This window comes from Parastagonospora nodorum (genome assembly GCF_000146915.1).
Source record: "Parastagonospora nodorum SN15 chromosome Unknown scaffold_13, whole genome shotgun sequence".
Classification (NCBI taxonomy): Eukaryota; Fungi; Ascomycota; class Dothideomycetes; order Pleosporales; family Phaeosphaeriaceae; genus Parastagonospora; species Parastagonospora nodorum.
In genome coordinates, this window is record NW_001884561.1 from 895,332 (window position 1) to 913,080 (window position 17,749).

The 17,749-nt window shown below is 51.0% G+C and overlaps 10 protein-coding genes across 10 annotated transcripts; 7 read left to right on the forward strand and 3 right to left on the reverse strand.

Annotated features, from left to right (window-relative positions):
* Positions 1-251: 251 nt before the first annotated feature.
* On the reverse strand, positions 252-822 carry SNOG_08904 (hypothetical protein; the record flags this gene model as incomplete). Its single annotated transcript, XM_001799156.1, has 2 exons — positions 252-529; positions 588-822. The coding sequence occupies 2 exons, from the start codon at positions 820-822 to the stop codon at positions 252-254; spliced, it is 513 nt and encodes a 170-aa protein (XP_001799208.1).
* Positions 823-1,206: 384 nt separating this feature from the next.
* On the reverse strand, positions 1,207-1,724 carry SNOG_08905 (hypothetical protein; the record flags this gene model as incomplete). Its single annotated transcript, XM_001799157.1, has 2 exons — positions 1,207-1,466; positions 1,679-1,724. The coding sequence occupies 2 exons, from the start codon at positions 1,722-1,724 to the stop codon at positions 1,207-1,209; spliced, it is 306 nt and encodes a 101-aa protein (XP_001799209.1).
* Positions 1,725-2,202: 478 nt separating this feature from the next.
* SNOG_08906 (hypothetical protein) lies at positions 2,203-3,808 on the reverse strand (the record flags this gene model as incomplete). Its single annotated transcript, XM_001799158.1, has 4 exons — positions 2,203-2,595; positions 2,679-2,942; positions 3,011-3,057; positions 3,148-3,808. 4 exons carry the CDS (start codon positions 3,806-3,808, stop codon positions 2,203-2,205), a joined length of 1,365 nt encoding a protein of 454 aa, XP_001799210.1.
* A 1,508-nt stretch (positions 3,809-5,316) lies between these two features.
* Positions 5,317-9,501, forward strand: SNOG_08907 (hypothetical protein; the record flags this gene model as incomplete). Its single annotated transcript, XM_001799159.1, has 8 exons — positions 5,317-5,951; positions 6,001-6,019; positions 6,047-6,207; positions 6,328-6,845; positions 6,932-7,146; positions 7,207-8,005; positions 8,070-8,761; positions 8,812-9,501. 8 exons carry the CDS (start codon positions 5,317-5,319, stop codon positions 9,499-9,501), a joined length of 3,729 nt encoding a protein of 1,242 aa, XP_001799211.1.
* A 664-nt stretch (positions 9,502-10,165) lies between these two features.
* SNOG_08908 (hypothetical protein) lies at positions 10,166-11,254 on the forward strand (the record flags this gene model as incomplete). Its single annotated transcript, XM_001799160.1, has 2 exons — positions 10,166-10,411; positions 10,487-11,254. 2 exons carry the CDS (start codon positions 10,166-10,168, stop codon positions 11,252-11,254), a joined length of 1,014 nt encoding a protein of 337 aa, XP_001799212.1.
* A 390-nt stretch (positions 11,255-11,644) lies between these two features.
* SNOG_08909 (hypothetical protein) lies at positions 11,645-12,385 on the forward strand (the record flags this gene model as incomplete). The annotated part of the gene is made up of 1 exon (XM_001799161.1): positions 11,645-12,385. The coding sequence occupies one exon, from the start codon at positions 11,645-11,647 to the stop codon at positions 12,383-12,385; it is 741 nt and encodes a 246-aa protein (XP_001799213.1).
* A 642-nt stretch (positions 12,386-13,027) lies between these two features.
* Positions 13,028-13,345, forward strand: SNOG_08910 (hypothetical protein; the record flags this gene model as incomplete). The annotated part of the gene is made up of 2 exons (XM_001799162.1): positions 13,028-13,199; positions 13,281-13,345. The coding sequence occupies 2 exons, from the start codon at positions 13,028-13,030 to the stop codon at positions 13,343-13,345; spliced, it is 237 nt and encodes a 78-aa protein (XP_001799214.1).
* A 210-nt stretch (positions 13,346-13,555) lies between these two features.
* SNOG_08911 (hypothetical protein) lies at positions 13,556-14,071 on the forward strand (the record flags this gene model as incomplete). The annotated part of the gene is made up of 1 exon (XM_001799163.1): positions 13,556-14,071. The coding sequence occupies one exon, from the start codon at positions 13,556-13,558 to the stop codon at positions 14,069-14,071; it is 516 nt and encodes a 171-aa protein (XP_001799215.1).
* Positions 14,072-14,536: 465 nt separating this feature from the next.
* SNOG_08912 (hypothetical protein) lies at positions 14,537-15,426 on the forward strand (the record flags this gene model as incomplete). Its single annotated transcript, XM_001799164.1, has 2 exons — positions 14,537-15,297; positions 15,318-15,426. The coding sequence occupies 2 exons, from the start codon at positions 14,537-14,539 to the stop codon at positions 15,424-15,426; spliced, it is 870 nt and encodes a 289-aa protein (XP_001799216.1).
* A 764-nt stretch (positions 15,427-16,190) lies between these two features.
* SNOG_08913 (hypothetical protein) lies at positions 16,191-17,414 on the forward strand (the record flags this gene model as incomplete). Its single annotated transcript, XM_001799165.1, has 1 exon — positions 16,191-17,414. The coding sequence occupies one exon, from the start codon at positions 16,191-16,193 to the stop codon at positions 17,412-17,414; it is 1,224 nt and encodes a 407-aa protein (XP_001799217.1).
* Between the last annotated feature and the right edge of the window lie 335 nt (positions 17,415-17,749).

Here is a 17,749-nt window from a genome sequence, read left to right on the forward strand (position 1 = left end):
CGAACAGAAATTCATTTTGTGAACTCTGGCAGCAGTACGGATGATATACTAGAGATAAGACGAGACTGAGGAACGAGGTGAGCGGCTTGATGTTCTAGGGGAGAGACAGGGGCTGGATGGCGAAACCATGCCTCTTGAGGCCTAGCATATTTTCCGACCCCACCTCGCCATTAGTGTTACACCGAGACACTTCACGACTCCTACACTGCACGGTTTTGGACCGTCCAGGATGTAATAGTAGGATATAATTTTCAAATATCTGTGTTCACCGCGAGACGCATCCTCCTCACTGTCAAACTTCCATCCACCAAATCATGCACATCCCGAAAAGCCCGCTGTGCCTCCGTCTTAGTCATGCCCTGGTGTAGCACCATATGCAGCAGCCTGACGAAGTGATCGTGTAAGCCAATCTCCATGGTCCTCCCAACAATTGCCATCCTCCTCACAAGTCGCCCACTGCCAGTCTGAACGGCCATGCGTTGTAACACAGCGATTGCCCCAGCATGGAAATCCGCGAATTTCGACACTGCTGGAGTTGTGGAGTTGTGGAGTTCAAATGAGCGCGATCTACAGCTCTGTCTACGCACCTTTGCACCCTGGTAATTTGAGTTGGCGTAAATCGTGCATCAGTGTTTTTTTTAGAATCCTCACAATGTCGTTGTAAACGTATTCGATACCTGTGCCGAAAACATCTTGTCCAGCGTTGATCGCGGATAGGTCTGGCCACGGCTCACACCTGATCATTCCCGTCAAGAAATTCGGTATGGGGTTGTCGTTGTTCAGGAACGGATCGATCTCGCCGAAGGCGTATCGGTTCGACATGCTGTTGTATCGATAAAGGGCAGCTTGTATGCGCCACGGTAATTTATATGACGAGGATCGGTTTGCTATGAGGGAGTCATCAATGATTACATATAGATCACAAGAACATCCTAGAATGAGAATGGATCTTCCATAACTCTGACATGAGGAAAACATTCGAATCTGTCGTTAAGATATGTCCTAGAGAAGAACTCGATATATACAGAATCAGCAAGACCAGCTCGGAGCATTGTAGTTTTTGCAGTACCATGTGTTCGCACATATGGGTATCCATGCACTCAAATAAAGCAGATTATGCTCACATCCCACCATTCCTCCTGCCGCACACCCACCTACGCTCTCAACTTGCCCTCCCAAACCCACTCTCTCCCCGAAGATCGGCTCTCATCTCGCCATCTCCCACACCAACCCCCTTCGGCCATCTCCTTCCTCAACCACCCTCTCCCTCACTTCATCCACCAGTCCATCCAACCTCGCCCTTGCCGCCACCAGCGCCTCCTGCACCTCCCACCACGTAGGCCGGCCCTGTCTGGGCCTAGACTTTGACCAATATGGACTACCCAGCAAAGTTTTCCACCACGTCGGCTTGCTTGGTCGCAGATGTGGTTTTAGGAGCTTGGGCTTGAGCATAGGTGATACGTCATCTAGGGATTGAGTAAGCTGGAGAATGGGGCGCCATGTCGCCTGAGATGAGGGAAGGGTAAATCTGGAGCTTGAGCTTCGTGAGTGCTGCGTGCAAGTTGAGCAAGCTGGGTAGTGCAGGTGTCTAGGCTGTCCGCTGGGGTATGGCCCCTGTGCAGATACGAGGTCGACAGGCCCTTCGAGGCTGGAGCTGGGTGGGGATTCTTGACAGGACTATGTGCATGTTGGGAAAGATCGTTAATAGATGTTTCGGTGGACATTTTGGGCAGCGTTGGCGGTGAGTCCGGCGATGGAAGGAAGGGCTTTTTGAGGCTGGAGTCAGCAAAGGCAGGGATGCTGACGTTGCTATGACGATACGTGCTGTGATTGGTCTCGTAACTGTGTTGTGGATGAGGAGGAGAAGCTGTCCTGAAAGAAAGAGGAATCTTGTACCCTTTGAGGTCTTAGAAGGATTAGGTAGTGGCAAAGAGTGTGAGACCAGTGGAAAAAGCTGGACAAATAGATCAGAGACAAACCAATGTATTTTCTCCAAGCAGGGATGCATTGAAAGCTACGAATTTCCTACGCTTCGTTTCGAATAGTGGCTGAGATCTTGGACGTGTACTTTCGCGAGCCCATGGCCCAATCATTGCGTTGAGTGGGCATTCATACTGACAACCAGGAGGGCTGAATTCATTCTGAGGATCGTGTAGCAGCCTCATACACATCCTATCATGCTTCTCATACGGATAGTGTCGTTCAAGCCGAAGCACTGTCCCTTCGTAAGCACATCTGCCTAAACTCCTTCTCCAACGCCGGCATGTTCAAGCGCGCGATGTCCCAACCGCAAGCCTGGCTCTCGCAGTGTAGTACAAGCGAGCTCAGGTGTCCAAATACCTTCTCGCAATTGGCATCGCGGCAGATGAATGGTGTAATCACTCCATCGTCCATCCATTGTCGCATGAGCGCAGGATTGACGCGGCTGGTACGAATTTGCGCGTGCAAGTCTAGATCCATGAATAGCGGCGAGTACCACCAGGTTCCGAGACAAAGAATGAGGCGGGATGGGTCGGGAAATTTTGGGCACTTTCCAGATTCGAGATGGTTGATGAGGCTGGAGTATGTACGCATCGGCGCGTCACAGCCCCAACACTGTATCGTGGCAGACGCATGTTTCGTCATGTGCTGTCGCCTATATTAGTGGGAAAGGGAGGATTCGGCCACTCGTCACTTACAATTAGGTAATTACCCTCATGATGGGTGGAGAAGGTGCACTGCTCGCAAAAGAAGCAATGCTCTAGGTGCAGTGCGAGTTGTGCTTGTCCGGCATATGGTTCCCTACATTGTGGGCAAGTTACAGTAAACTTACAGTTCTCGGCGTGGTTATTCAGCTTGGTCTGGCTTTGGAAGATACGCTTACAGCCCACACACTGGAAGTGATCGCGCTTCAGATGCTCCTCCAAGACAGCTTCTTCAGGGCCATCGAAATCACAGCCGGGCTGTAGGCAGTGCCTATGCTCTGCGAATTTTGTGAGTCACAGTTTAGGCGGTCTTTAAGTGTACCTACTCTGGGTCTTGTGCCAATGCTCATCACGCTCGTCTTGATTGTGAAACCTGCGCTGACAGGACTAGTGGTAGCAAGTCAGCCAATGTTCAGTCTGGAAGCACGGAAGCCACTCGGTAAGTACGGATCACGCAACGTACGTACCTCACACCAAGTATGCTTCGCAGCCAATTGAAGGTGCTTCTCGAGCTCGGCTTGGGTACGGAAGCCCAGCAGACAAGTAAGACACGCGAACTGATGACCAACGGCATAGTTGTTCTCGAAGTGATTTTTTAGTCCCCACTCGTTATTGAATGCGCTCAAGCACAAGTTGCAGCAGACTCCGTGCCCCCACGAGTTCTCCACGTGGTTCTTCAGGCCATTGCGATCCTTGAACACGCGCTTGCACAGATTGCAGTAGTGCTTGTGATCTGACTGGGACTGCTTGATGTGGCTGAGCAGCATTGCTTTGCTAGGCAGCTTCATAGAACAAACGCCGCACCAGTTTTCGTAGGGGTCGTACGCTTTGCCAGTGGGGTCTGTCGTAGAGGCCGAAACCGTACGAGCACGATTTGCCGCAGCGCTTTGTGCGGACGCGTTCCTAGTCTGATCGCGGATGGCGAGGGCATTGGGTTTTGGTGCAGATGGCAATTGAGTAGTCGGCGCGCCGCGCTTCTTCACCTCCTGCCACGGAATTGAGTCATCAGCGACTTGGTTCAGAAATGGATTGCGCGACGCGTCGGCAGCCGTCCTACGTGGTGGGGCCGCATGCTCGTCTTTCTCGACGAAGAGAGCGTATCGGTTGTTACCGGTGCTTGCCATCGTCAAGGCTGGCGGCCGGTGGTTGGGTAGGAGCGTTGAGTAACTCTAGAGGTGTCGGCGCGGCAGACGAGATGTTGAGGGCGATGTCGATGCCCAGGTGTACCCTGCCGTTAGCGCGATATCCAATCACAGCCTGCCTAGGCAACGAGCTCAGCGTGACACGCACGGGAAGCGACATTTACGCCAGCAAATGTCGAGCGGGGTTAATTCTGAAGTGAAAGCGGCATGGCTAAGAGTAGCCCAGAAATCCTTGCCAGAGCAGTTGGCTTTTGTTTCGCATTGAGGCATCTCATGTCCCCCGGTGCGTATGGAGCAGCAATGGTGTGCTTGGCGGACTGGAAGGTGCGGTGAAGGACGTAACGAACAGCAACAGCATCAACAAGACGGACGTTGGAATCGAATACGGATGAATACAAACCTCTCAAGCTGGATCTCACACCCATATTACTATACTGGACAATTGTGGACGATTCCAAAAAGCGCATTGTGTCAAATCGATCTTCGTGGTGTTCTAGGGCTGCGATATAGCTCGCTGATCAACATTCTCTTCCTCTAGCCTCCCTCGAGGCATTGTTTTCTTTTCATCATCGGGCCGGTCTTGATGTGTGAAAACATCGTGATGAAGGAATGATGAAGTCTACCATGAGATGCCGGCTCAAGAAAGTTGAGTCAGACTCCCTTTCGGCATACTTTGCCGAAACAAGCGGCACGTCATCGGCCCCACTTCCCTCTAGTGCCATCTGATCTACCTCGCATTTTCACCTTCTTTGTTCGTGTACCAGACGCAGAGCCGTCGGTCGAGTGTTGAGCAGGCATTACGCTTGCTAGTGGACACTGCCGAAATAGCCCCCCGAGTTGGGTTTCCGTCATCTCATCTGCTTTCTAAGTTGTGTATCTGGTGAAACCCAATCTACGTCATGAAAGACGCGACCATTCAGATAAGACATGTATTCCCGCAACTGCTGTTCTGAGAAATCGGGCATGCTGAGACTCCAAGCATCATTGCTTTGATACTTTTCATTCAGCTGTTCGATGTGTAGTCCGCTGTCCAAAACTGACAAGCTAAGAAGCATACCATCAGCGTCGCAGGACCACGAAAAACTTTTTTGAATCTATACCATGTACGAAGTACATGGAGCAGCCCCTGGAAACCTGCGGCCTAGCTAGACGAGAGACTCGGTAGATCGCCGGGAGCGGGTGACTTTCCCGATTTCGAATTTGGTCGAGGTTCTGGACACCAACACCCCAGCGTCACGCTCAGTATTTATCTTGCGCCACTCTCTTACTCGCCACCTCTCAGAGTCCTGCATTGCGTGCTCATGCTCTTCACTTGCATGCATTTGCAACCTCGAATCTGACACGATCGTCAAATGCCACAACGTTATGCCACGCTTAAGCGCGAACAAGTAGATTCCAGGACAGCGGATTCCCTTGCATCCGCACGGACACTCGGCTAATCCACCAGCTCAACTTCTTGGGTAGACTACCTGCGTACAGGACTCGCCGCCATGCAGACGGTCGACATCCGCGGCCTCTACGATGAGGACCCACGTCCGACCTTCGTCGTGGATTGTGATGATCAGCCCGCAGGCATCTACCACGTGAACTCTGCCCTACTGGATCTACCGCACCTTGCACTATCTCTCCATGCTCATAATGCGTTAAGAGACTGGTGGGATCCTTCCAGCAGAGTTGCGTCACGTCATCAACAGGAGTTCCGACATGGCCGTTACCGGTGGGCAAAGTTTACTGCTTGTCAACGTTGGCTTATCATCACTCTCATCGAACAGCCGCCGCAGACAGAGGAGCCAAAAGGCCATTTGCAACAATCCTCCCAGCTGGCGCGGGTCGCCTCACCCCTACATCCACATGCTGAGACTATTTTCACTGTCAAAATTCAATCCCCGGAGCTGCGAGAGCATATCGAACGCCTTCAAAAGGTTGACTGGGGACGAACCTCTCTGGGCCCCATCGCAGGCTGGAGCTATGAATTGAACCTGCTAGTCACCACTCTCATGCTCGAGACGCGTCCAACAGCGATCTTCCTGGGCTTTGACCACATCATCGTGTATAATCTCGCGTATGGCGCTGTCTCTGGATCCAGACACCCTGCGATCCTGGGTCAATCTATCCTCGACGCATGGTCCGTGCTAAGAGTAGCCTTGCTATGTGCCTATACTGACGACAAGCAGGCCTGAGGTCGCCGACCCTGTGAGTACTACAATGGAACGTTCCCAGCAAACGCGCTTCGCAGATACTCCCGAAAAAGAGTACCATTTCATGATAGAGAGGAACGGTTTTGTTGAAGAGTCTTTCTTCATGTGGAGCCTTATATCTCTTGTCGGCGTTGGGCAGATTAATGGCATGTACTCCATTGTGACTGAAGTGACCAAACAAAGGTGTGTCACAAAGCTCAATATCTGACTGGACTACATTCACCATCAAGTCTATATCATGCTTCTACTTTGGTCATCCACAGCAATTCAGCGGAGTCTATTACATTAGCTAATCCGCTACAGACTACTGGAACGCCGTGTCAATGCACTACTTCGATTCGGGCAACTAAGCAGCGAGGCTGTAGATGCTAAGGCATTTTGGAAGTCGATTCGAGAAGCCATCTACCCAAGCGAGTACGATTTTCCAGCCGCAGTCCTGTACTCCCATTGTGAAGTCGAAACGACTGGCTCTGCAGTTACATACAGCAAAACCACTTCGCGTAATTGTTCACTGGAATGGACGATCGGTTATAGGGTTAATCATCCCGACATACCACAAAAGCTGGATCTAGAGCAGGATCTTCCACTTGGACGTGCCATAGCTGGCAGTGCCAAGAAAGGCGTAGCTACGCTCTATCGCCACGAGGACGGACGTTTACCAAGCACCCTTTTCACTGACGTCGAGAAACGTGGCTTTGGAGACCCTTGTAAAGCGATGCTCATTATACCAGTGAGGACATCTAATGAGACTATAACGGGATACATAATCGTAGGACTCAATACTCGGAGACCGTATGATACAGAGTATCAGGATTGGATAGGTGAGTAGATCTGCCACTTGCAGGCAGGACTTGGCTAACGTTTTCTTCACCAGAGGTCTTCTCAAATCTTCTGGGAACTTCTGCAGCATCCGTGGCGCTTCACGAAGAAGAAGTGCGGAATCGAAAGCGTCAAGAAGAAGAAGCTGCAAGAGATCGGGAAGCACTTAGCGCCGAAGTCGCGGTCTTAGCCCAGGAGGCTAGTGATGTCACAGAAAAGCTATCCAATTTCTACCAGCTCGCCAACGCAGTCGGCCTCGGCTACTTTGAGTTTGCTATCAGTGGAGAGCTTGTACATGCAAATGTAGGTTTGCCATTGCAGCCCTTTGTTCTTCATGTCTAACAACTTTCTAACACTCAACAGGAAGCCTTCTTCCACCAGACTGGCCACCCACGAGATCTTTCGAATTCTCGTCCTTTTGCCTTCCTCGAGCATGTCTACGGGCCGGATCGAGAACTTGCTACGGAACACTGGCGTATGTCGGCAAGTGGAAAGTCCACTACATATGAGATGCGATGGAAGAAGAAGCCCAACGCAGACACTGGCAGCGAAGACGACACAAGAGATTATCTGTGGACTCTGACAGCATGCGTACCGATCAAGACAGAAGACGGGATAGTAACAGGAATCTTCGGCTGCAACACTGATATATCTGGCCAGAAAGAAGCCACGCGTATAGCCTTACTGCGTGTGGAGGCTGAGAGACGTCTTGCAAGCTTCACCCAAACGGCGCCAGTCGGATTCTACCAATGCGACTCAGATTTGAAGATTCAATACTGCAACGATCAATGGTTCAACATTGTCGGTCATCCGATAACTGATATCAGCGCTATTGACTGGACCTCCCGGATTTATCAAGACGACCTGGAAGCAGTAACTATTGATTCGCATATAGTAATGCAAGTCAACAAGCTTCACACATTCTCTTTCCGAGTCAAGAAATTATGGACTGGGCCGGATGACTTATCAACACCGACTTGGGTTTTAGCAACAGCTACCGCGCATCGGGATAAGGATGGCCAGGTAGTCTCGGTCATGGGGACTCTTACAGATGTGAGTCAACTAAAGTGGGCGGAAGCCATACAGAGAAGCAGAGTGGAGGAAGCCCTGGAATCCAAGAGACAACAGGAGAACTTCATTGATATGACGAGCCATGAGATGCGTATGTATACTATAATTCAGTTCCCAGCAAGCCAAGGCAGATCGTGCGTACTGATGGTCCTCAGGTAATCCTCTCAGCGCTATGGTGCAGTGTGCAGACTCAATATCATCCGCCTTGGCTGAGATGGAAGCTGCAATAAACGACAACGCTCTCACAACACAGCCTTCGCTCCAAACAAAAATTAAAGACCTGGTCGGAACCAGCATAGACGCTATCGACACAATTCAGGCCTGTGCGACGCATCAGAAGCGTATCGTCGATGACATCCTCACGCTTTCGAAACTGGACTCAAAACTCCTCGTGATCAGCCCAATTACAGTACAGCCGGACGCGCTCCTCCAGGATTCATACAAGATGTTCAAAGAGGAAGCAAATAAAGCACGCGTGAGCTTACGCGTTCACTCTGATGCTTCGTTGAAGGACCTTCAAATCGACTACGCCATACTAGATCCTTCTCGCGTACTTCAAGTCCTCATCAATCTGCTGACAAACGCCATAAAATTCACTCGCACTCAGCCCGTTCGAAAAGTGGGGGTTATCATGAGTGCTACCCGAGAGCCCGCTGGGAGATCAGGGATTGAATATGTACCCCAGAAAGCATTGAGCCAGGACTTCCTGGATGAACAGGAGTGGGGAAGTGGAGAGGTTTTCTACCTGCATTTCACTGTTACCGACACCGGCTGTGGTCTTACCACGGAGCAAAAAAACAAACTCTTTCTACGCTTTTCACAAGCGTCCCCAAAGACACATGTTCAGGTATGCTCAGCTCCTCTAACGTACGTCCCTTTTTTACTGACCTTCACTAGTATGGAGGATCCGGTCTTGGTCTATTCATCTCACGGGAACTCACAGAGATGCAAGGTGGTGGTATCGGCGTACAGTCGACGCAAGGTGTAGGATCCATCTTCTCGTTTTATGTCAAAAGTCGAAGCGCTGCACCTGGACGGAGGAATTCGACCACCTTCAACCTGCCTTCACGGGCAAAATCGCATATCATCCAGGACAAACAGCCCATGTTACTGGAAACCGCCACTCCACCTCTACCTTCTCCGAAGTATCATATCCTTGTTGTCGAAGATAACCTCATTAACCAGCGCGTACTTTGCAATCAGCTCAAGAAGATCGGATGCACCGTTCAAGTCGCCAACCACGGTCGTGAAGCACTTGCTGAACTAGCCAAAACGAAATACTGGAAGCAACCCGCTATCTCGGAGCCGCACGATCTCTCTGTTGTGCTGATGGATGTTGAGATGCCGGTGATGGACGGCATGACCTGTGCACGGAAGATCAGGTCTTTGCAAGAGAGTGGCGATATCACCGGACATGTACCGATCATTGCAGTTAGTGCCAATGCGCGCAGAGAACAGATTGAGCAGGCGAAAGGGGCAGGTATGGACGACGCCATATCGAAACCGTTCCGCATTCCTGAGCTCTTGAACGTTATTGACACACTGCTTAGTGGTAATGCAGGCGGTGGCAATGTGCGAAGAGGATAGGGCCGGCATATTGTGGAGTAACACAGAGATAACGTTTTATAACTATCTAACGCAGCGAACAGCCACTGTTCCACTCTTTAGTCACTCCTTCCTCTTTAAATTTGATATGGTGGAGATACGAGGGTATTGTAATCCCTTTAACGCTCTGTTTGCCTTTCTTTCACTTTCACCGTCGTGATGTCACAACCGGAGGTTCAAGCTCTGTGCAACATCCCATTCACCATAACTTTCTCGGCTATTCCTATTACTAGCGGCTGAGCTGCACTCATTAGCGCAGCCTGCTTCTTTCCGTCCGGCGCTCACATTGTACAACTCATTTTAAGAATACACAGCGTAGATTCCCGCGCTCCCAACACCACAACCAGCTATAATCTTGGACTCCATCTCCTATCCTTTCGCGCCTCGATAAGATATCCTCAATCACCTCATGAAGGCTATCCCGAATTTGTACTCCAATCATGGCGTCAACTCGCCCTCAGCATATACCAGCCAGGACGATACGGACCAGACTGGATTATCTGGTAGCAACCCAGCCTCAAACTCTGCGGCCACCTCTCAACGTGCCGATAATGGTATCTTGGAGGAGATGCTCCGTAAGAAGGTAGATCAAATGAGCCTCAAGCACGCTTCATGACGACTGACGCCACTCCAGACTGCAACAAAAATGACACTGCCCTCACACGAAAACGAGGCCGACGACTGGGAGACCCGGGCGATGAAGGGTATTCGGAAGAAGAACTTGAGCCTGAGCCTCAACTGGGGCGAGAAGACTTGGATCAACAAGTCGAACTGTCTTGAGCGCCTGAAGCTACTCAGGGACGATGGCGTGGACATCTCTCCCCTGCACAGGCAAGATGGGAAGCAGCCAGACAGTGTGGCAATCACGAAAGCGGTCATCGCGCAGGTGAATGTAAGGAAAAATGGTGCAGAAATACGGGATGGTGCACAATCGGCACTTGGTACATGTGCGGCTAGCCCGCGACAGGATGAGGATGTGAGAGAGGCGGCGGCAGCAGTAGTCAGCCCTGTGCAGCGCAATTTATCCACACCGTCATCGCGGAAACGCAGTAGAGAAGGACCTTCCGGGCTCATATTCCCCTCGTCACCACTATACTCAACCGAAAACGGGTCTGCACGCAAGCGCCTCTGCATCGACGACATCCGTGAAGAACAACAAATCTTGATGGCGCCACTGGCAGAAGAGCTCTACTCTACCTGGGCAAATCACAAACAGAAGGTCCTCACCGAAATTTTCACCACATTCCCTGAAGGCTCGAAAAACACCTGTCGCATCTCCATCGCATTCCCGTCACAGACCGCGGAGGTTGCTGTCCCTGGCAATCTTGAGCTCACCTCCAGCGGCTACGACAACATCATGCTCGAGCTCCGCACCCTTGCTGACAGCACCGAGGAGGACGGCACCCTCAGCATCCGCAACGGCAGCATCCGCGTCTTCGCCAACGTCCCGCTCCGTACCATCATCGAAGGCCAGCACCGTCATGTGACCAGCTTGCTTAAGCGCCTGACCACACCCGGCAAAGGCCTTACTCACATGGCTATCCGAGACTACGATGACAACGGATCCAGGCGTATCGAGGGTGACGTGTACGAATTGAGTGTTCAGACGCAGGGGCAGATCAATGGTATCTTGGAGTTGCTGGAGGCTCGGTGCGACACTTTGGAGACAGAGGTTCAGGTGCGGTGGGTCAATATTGGAAAGAAGGGATATTGGCCGAAGAAGATGTATGATTAGGTGCCTCTGGTTATTGACGAGGAACTAGGGTTCGTTGGCGGTTGCTATGCAGTGGAACTCTGTAGTTCAAGGCGGAGATGGAGATGGAGATGAGACATGATGATACATCCAGAGGAGAGTTCATTATGAAGACGGCATGCATCATCCATAGCATACAAGGAACTCGTAGCATCCATCTATACATCTGCAATAGAACAAAGCATACAGTCGTGAGTGATCCATTCACAATGTACGGCCGTTTGTCGAGGCCTAGAGTGAAAATAATGCGCTCATAACAGTTCCCTAGCAACTAAAGAGCAACACAAGAGTCCCCTTCTCCCATAAAACCTCTGATATCTACTAAATCTTGCAAACAACAACAAAAACACATCAACCGACCTTTACTCAGCTATGGCTCGCAAAATCTCCAATGGCTTCACTAGCCACCCTGCCAGCACCCTCCGCACCTGGCCCACGCACGGCCCTGGCCTAACCGCAAACCTCGATCCCACTCTCCGCGCGAATCTGAAGGACAACGGACTCACACAATTTCCACTCGGTCCCCCTAACCACACCCCCGAAGTCTATATCAGCAGCCCCGAGTTCAAATCCCGCGAAGCCGAAAATGAGTACCTACGTCTCCTCAAGGACAAACTCACTCTCGCCCGGCAGTTCGTGTTGATCGAGATCGAGCACAACTCCAACACCAACCGAAACATGACTCATGACAAGACCGCGATGTTGCTAGCCGAGGGTCCGATCGTATTCACTCTCTACGCCCAAGAATGCATCCGCGACCTCGTCATCCTGCGCTCAAAACTCGTCGAATGCTGGGACGCAGGTCAAACTCAATATCAGCGCATTCACGAGTTGGAGCAGAACGAGGCTGGGGACAACGCAGCTGATCTGGGCAAGAAGCTTAAAGAAGTGACCAAGGCGCAGGGCATTACAGAGGGAAGGGCTCAGCTAGTGGGAAACGATCATATTTGGGCGTGGAATGAGTTGGGATCTATCCTGGGGTACTTGTTGCCTGTCGGTCCGGAGGATCACAAGAAGCGCTATGCGGAGTGGCTTATGGAGCGAGTGTTTGGGAATAATCTGGTGGAGGAGGATTTGGGTGAGGAGGAGGGAGAGGAGATGGTGGATGGGTAGATGACCACATAGGTATGGGGGAGATGCTGGAGGAAAAAGTAACGTTGGCGCGGCTTGATGATTGATAAGCCAAGTATTAAGACGTAACGAATGCGATCAAAGAATGATAACTTAAGCTAGTTCCACTGCGCCACGTGAGTTTTGTGGGGAGCAATCGCAGTGCACTCTCCCCGACTACAAGTGATTCATAACGTCCACCTCCTCTGACTACAATTTCTCCGGTTGAAACTACAACGTAACCATCCATACCTACACGAAAGACAAATTTTATGCCCGCGTTCACAAGGAACTCCCAGTAAGATACGCGTCGGTCCCGCGAGCCAACACCGTCACCTTCATATAGCAATATATTATCCTCCACACCAAGGCCCCCGGTACTGCATTGCATGTTGGAACCATCCTGGACAGGAAGGGCTCGGAACTTCAAGTTTCAGTTCTTGCTCTCATCATCTTCCATAAGGGAGTCGTGTTCTTCAAAGGCGATGGCGCGCATCTTTCAAGCACGGCATTATTAAGCACGTTCGCCTCGGAGAGCCGATGAGGCATCTTGTCGGCCGCGATGGGCGCATATTTGTCTTGCGCTCACATTTCTGGGCTTGGTTCATGGAGAAGGGCGCATTGGACTAATTCAAGGAAAGCAAAATGGTCGCGTTCAAGAGCTTCGCATCTGGTTGCAAGAGACTCGCTGGTGTGCGAAAACGTGAGACTATGGTTGCCGACACGCAGCCGTCTCCAGGTATAGTGGTCAACGAAGCAATTACTATGAGGCCAGCTGCTGGACTGAAGCGTAGATATGATGACCAGGGGGAGCAAGGTACGAGACTGATTACATCTTCAGCAAGCATACACTGACTCTATAAAAAAAGAGGAGACAGGAACCGAAATGGATATGCAGGATTGCACCAGGTTGTGGGAGACCTAGAGCACCTCAAACTGGTCGAACAGGAAATGTCTGAGTGAGCTTGATCCGAGATGGTCTTAACTGTGGGTGCTCAACTCAGCTTTGTGACTCAAAACATCGACGGCGTGCGATATTTGCCCGAGTGCTTCGGTATTGCGCGGTTTCACCTCAACTCAATCCGGCGTGAAGGAGACTTGGACTACGCGCGGATTGAGACAGGTATAGTTATTGTATTCACAGCACAATAAAACTAGATCATCTTCTTTATTATGAAGAGCCACTCTCCCCCCTTCATGAGCTTCGCAAACCTGCAACTTTCCTCAATCTACTACAATCACAGCTTCGCACTACAACATTACCACCTACCTCAGCACCACCACAAGCCATCACAAATGGCACCACTCAACTACACTCGCCTCAAAGTAGGCCTGTCGCGTGTTTTATTCGACACCTCAAATACTCTCCCGTACCGCACGCGCGCCCACAAACGCCTCGAAATCCAGCACATCGTCAACGAGGCCCGCGACCTGATCAACGTCGGCCACTATTCTCCCGGACAAATCAAGCACAAGGTGCGCCGCGCCATCGACAATGTCTTGAAGGATGTTGAGCCACCATCTTCGCAGATTGCACCCATGAAGCGCATCACCAATAAGTCCGTTGTGCGTCACGCTGGTGTTAAGAAGCGATCATCTACGCGCAGAGAACATACGTGTGCCGAAATTGCATGCGCCAAGGCTCTCTTAGAGCTCGCCGAAAAGTCTGTGGTCTTCGCTGAGGCTTGATTGGAAGTTACGTTGCCGGCTGGCCCGATGTTCGATGATGTAGCGGAGGTGTGCAGACTGGGATAGGGCGTATTCTTTTTGCGAAGTCTGGGAGATTTTCGGTGGCGCCTGTCTGGCTTCTTTTGCTGGGATCCTATATGATGGACATGTTTTACTTGTCGTCGGCTGGCTGGTCTGGCTATAGATTATGGTAGGAAAGAGATCAGGCTATTTGTTTGAGCTGTATTCAATTGTTCGCGAATAAGACACATTCCACCTCCACCTAGGTTTTCTCGATTGATAATTGACGTACCCAAGAATGCGGTTCGGCACTCGTCAATGGATGGACGTGCAATATGGATGAAGTAGACAAGAGAACATCCCTGAAGCCCCACATACTTCCATCCTATAATGGCAACGACCGTCCCACTGTCGTGATGGAGAGAACCCAACTCTAGCTGAATTACCTCACAGACAGAAGCTAAAATGATTTTGGCCATACTCGCCTTCCTAAGTTTGGGTGTCCGAGTCTCAGGAACGTGCAATCGCACGGTGCTTCAGAACGCTGTCACCACCTACCTTGCAGCACAAGCTGTTGGACAACCAGGTCTGCTACCTCGAACCACGAATGCCACATACGCAGAGAATGAAGTTGTAACCGACATCACGAGAGGCATCCTCGGTCAAGCGATCATCATTGACCTTAGCCGCAGCCTTCTCGACACAACGGAGTGCTCAACCTTCACCGAGATCTCAGCTGCCACAAGCAGTCATCCCTACGTGATTGATACGCGAATGCTCGTGAGCGGCGACAAGATAACTGCGATTCAATCCGTCATAGCAGACGCCGGCGACTGGGTCTTCAATGCGACAGGACATCTCTACTGGTCTAAGAAAGAGTCCTGGAACCTTATTCCAGAAGCAAAGCGTGATAGTCGCACCACCATCAGAGCTGCAGCCGACGCATACCTTGATAGTTGGGCAGATGGAAAAGTCAAAGCCCCATACGGCGCGCCATGCGCTCGTCTCGAAGGTGGGTCGTACACGGACACCAAGAATACCTCAACGAACACATGCTTCATGCCTGAGTTCCCGAAGCCTTTCGCTGGTGCTGGCAACCGTCGCTATGTCATCGATGAGGAGATGGGTGCAGTTGGGATCTTCAATAACTTTCCTTTCATCGACATGACGAGGCCGGATGGCACGCCCAGTACCAATATGATCAGAGTTGAAGGAGGGAAGATCCGGTATATCCATGAGACGACAGTTTGTGCGACGAAGAATTGTGGGCGCTGAAGGATGTTCTTGAAGACGAACGATTTGCCAGAGTCATGAACTTCCGTACACAAGGTCTTGCAATTGCCACACGAGCCTGACTAAGATACCTGCACTCTCACATACAGATTGAATAGAAGGTCCAAACTTTTTTGTGCAATGTCCAATGATTGTAGCGGCACAACTTATTCGGCGAGGGCTCGGATGGGTGCTCCACAAGACGAATGATTAGGCCAACGAGGCGAGGATCGTGGCTGACGCACATGAGCAGCATCGTCTTGTTGGATGCGATGTTGCCGTGCGCACTAAAGAGTGGTGATGGGAAACGGGACAATCGGCGGTGATTTGCAACGTTTATCTAAGGGGCGTGCGGTTGTTTTTCGGCAAGATGAGGATCGCTCACGCCCCACTATGGAACCCTGTCCTGGTACATTCGCACTGATACACAACATTTACGCTCACGTTGTAATTGGCCTGCATCGTGTATTTAATGCAACCTGAGAGGCATTTGGCCTAACATGTCCTTCCAGCCCTACCCGCGTGGAGCGGCAAAAACGGTGGCTTTCCTCGGGCCGATCTATTGGTCGACATTATGCGCTAGGTCAATCACATCCTAGCATCCTCCGCCAACATCGGTCCGAACGCTCAATCTGTCTTCGAAGCTTTCCGGAAAACCGTTATCCTTAAAATAGGAGGCTCTGTGCATACGAGCTCCTGTCATTTTATAGTTTAGTACAACGTCATGTACTCGCCTTTCGCTGTTGTCCGTCGCTAGCATGCAGGTATTATAAAGGTTCTGTCCACCGGCGTCATCTTTCATTTCCCAGTCCATCCAGTTCATTTTCATCCCAAGAATTCACCAACCATGGTTGCCAAGATTACCGGGCTTCTGGCAGTCACTGCTACAGCCGCGTCAGCGGCTGTGCTCGACTTACCAGTCGCAATCAAGAATTCATACCCCAGCGTCAGGGTTGACATCGGAACGCCGCCCAAGGAACACCGATTATTGTTCGACACCGGCTCGTCGACTATTTTCATCGTCAACACGGATTGCACCGACAATTCTTGTCCAGATCATAGTGCAGCATACTATACCCGACAGAAGTACAATGCATCAGCCTCTTCAACAGCCAAAGACCTTGGTTCTTCGGCGAACATTCCTTACTTGGGCGGCAAGGTTGCTGGAGACATCTACCAGGACGTCTATAGCCTCCTAGACGGTACATTGGAATGGAATCAGACCTTTCTCTCTGCAAATGAGAGCAGCTGGGGTCAGATCACTGCTGATGGCTTCCTTGGCCTTGGCTTCTCCTCCATCGCAGAGCCGAACACGTCCACGCTGGTTGAGACGCTACTATGGGAGAACAAGCTAGATGCGCCACGTTTTGGCCTGTTCTACGGCACGAACTTGGAGTCCGAGGGCGCGCAAGACGGTGTATTGACGATCGGCGGCAGCAAAGAAGACATTTACGTGGAAGGCGAGACAATCTTCACCCCCTTGCACAAGGAAGACCCGTACCAGTTGTGGCGTGCGCCACTACGGAGCGTCAACATCCTCGTTGCACAGAACGCCTCCGACCCAAATGCCACGGTTGAGGTCCATCACGGCAAGATGCCCACAACGTCAATAGCTCCTGGGACCTACCTACGTACCAACGTAACGTGGAACATGTTCTCCTCCGGAAGAGCTGTATTCGATACTGGGGCTGGAACTCTCGCGGTTCCCGAGGAAACCGTCTCAGCCATGTACTACAATTTGGGATGGAACATCACCAAACTCTACAACCACGAGGAGGTCATGGAGTGCAAGCATTCGAACGCTTCATGGGCCGTGACTTTGACCCTTGGTGATGGTGACCCAAAAGATGATGTGTCCTTCACCATTCGCGGTGATGAGTTCTTCAGGCCAGGTCAGAGGTGCATGCCTCCATTAGATGGCAGTGGTACATCGAATTTTGCGTTAGTAGGTGCCTCGTTCTTGAATAGGTACTACTCAGTGTATGACTTTGGCGCCAGCAAGGTCGCGGACTATAAGCCAAGGATCGGCTTTGGGAGGTTGAAGAAGCAGTATGATTACATGTATCAGTAGGCGTGCCCGAAGCGATGAAGCTTTCTCGTCGCGCATATCATGGGAATTTATACCCACTAGGTATGGAGCTATCATAGTAATCCATGTACCGAAATCTTGTCATGACTACCCTTGTATCGCAGATTTAATGATGGCTGGACACATTTCCCCAATGAGTGTAAATGATATGTGTTGATAGTACGTTTCCAAGTTGAATTCTGCAGTAAGTAGCCATTTATCAGGCATCAGTCAAAAGGCCAATGACGCTGGTATTAAGGTAATGATTCGCAAGAAAGCATGAAGGAATGGTAAGCTTCTGTGCCCAACTCACAAGCAGGAACATCTCAAGATCAGAA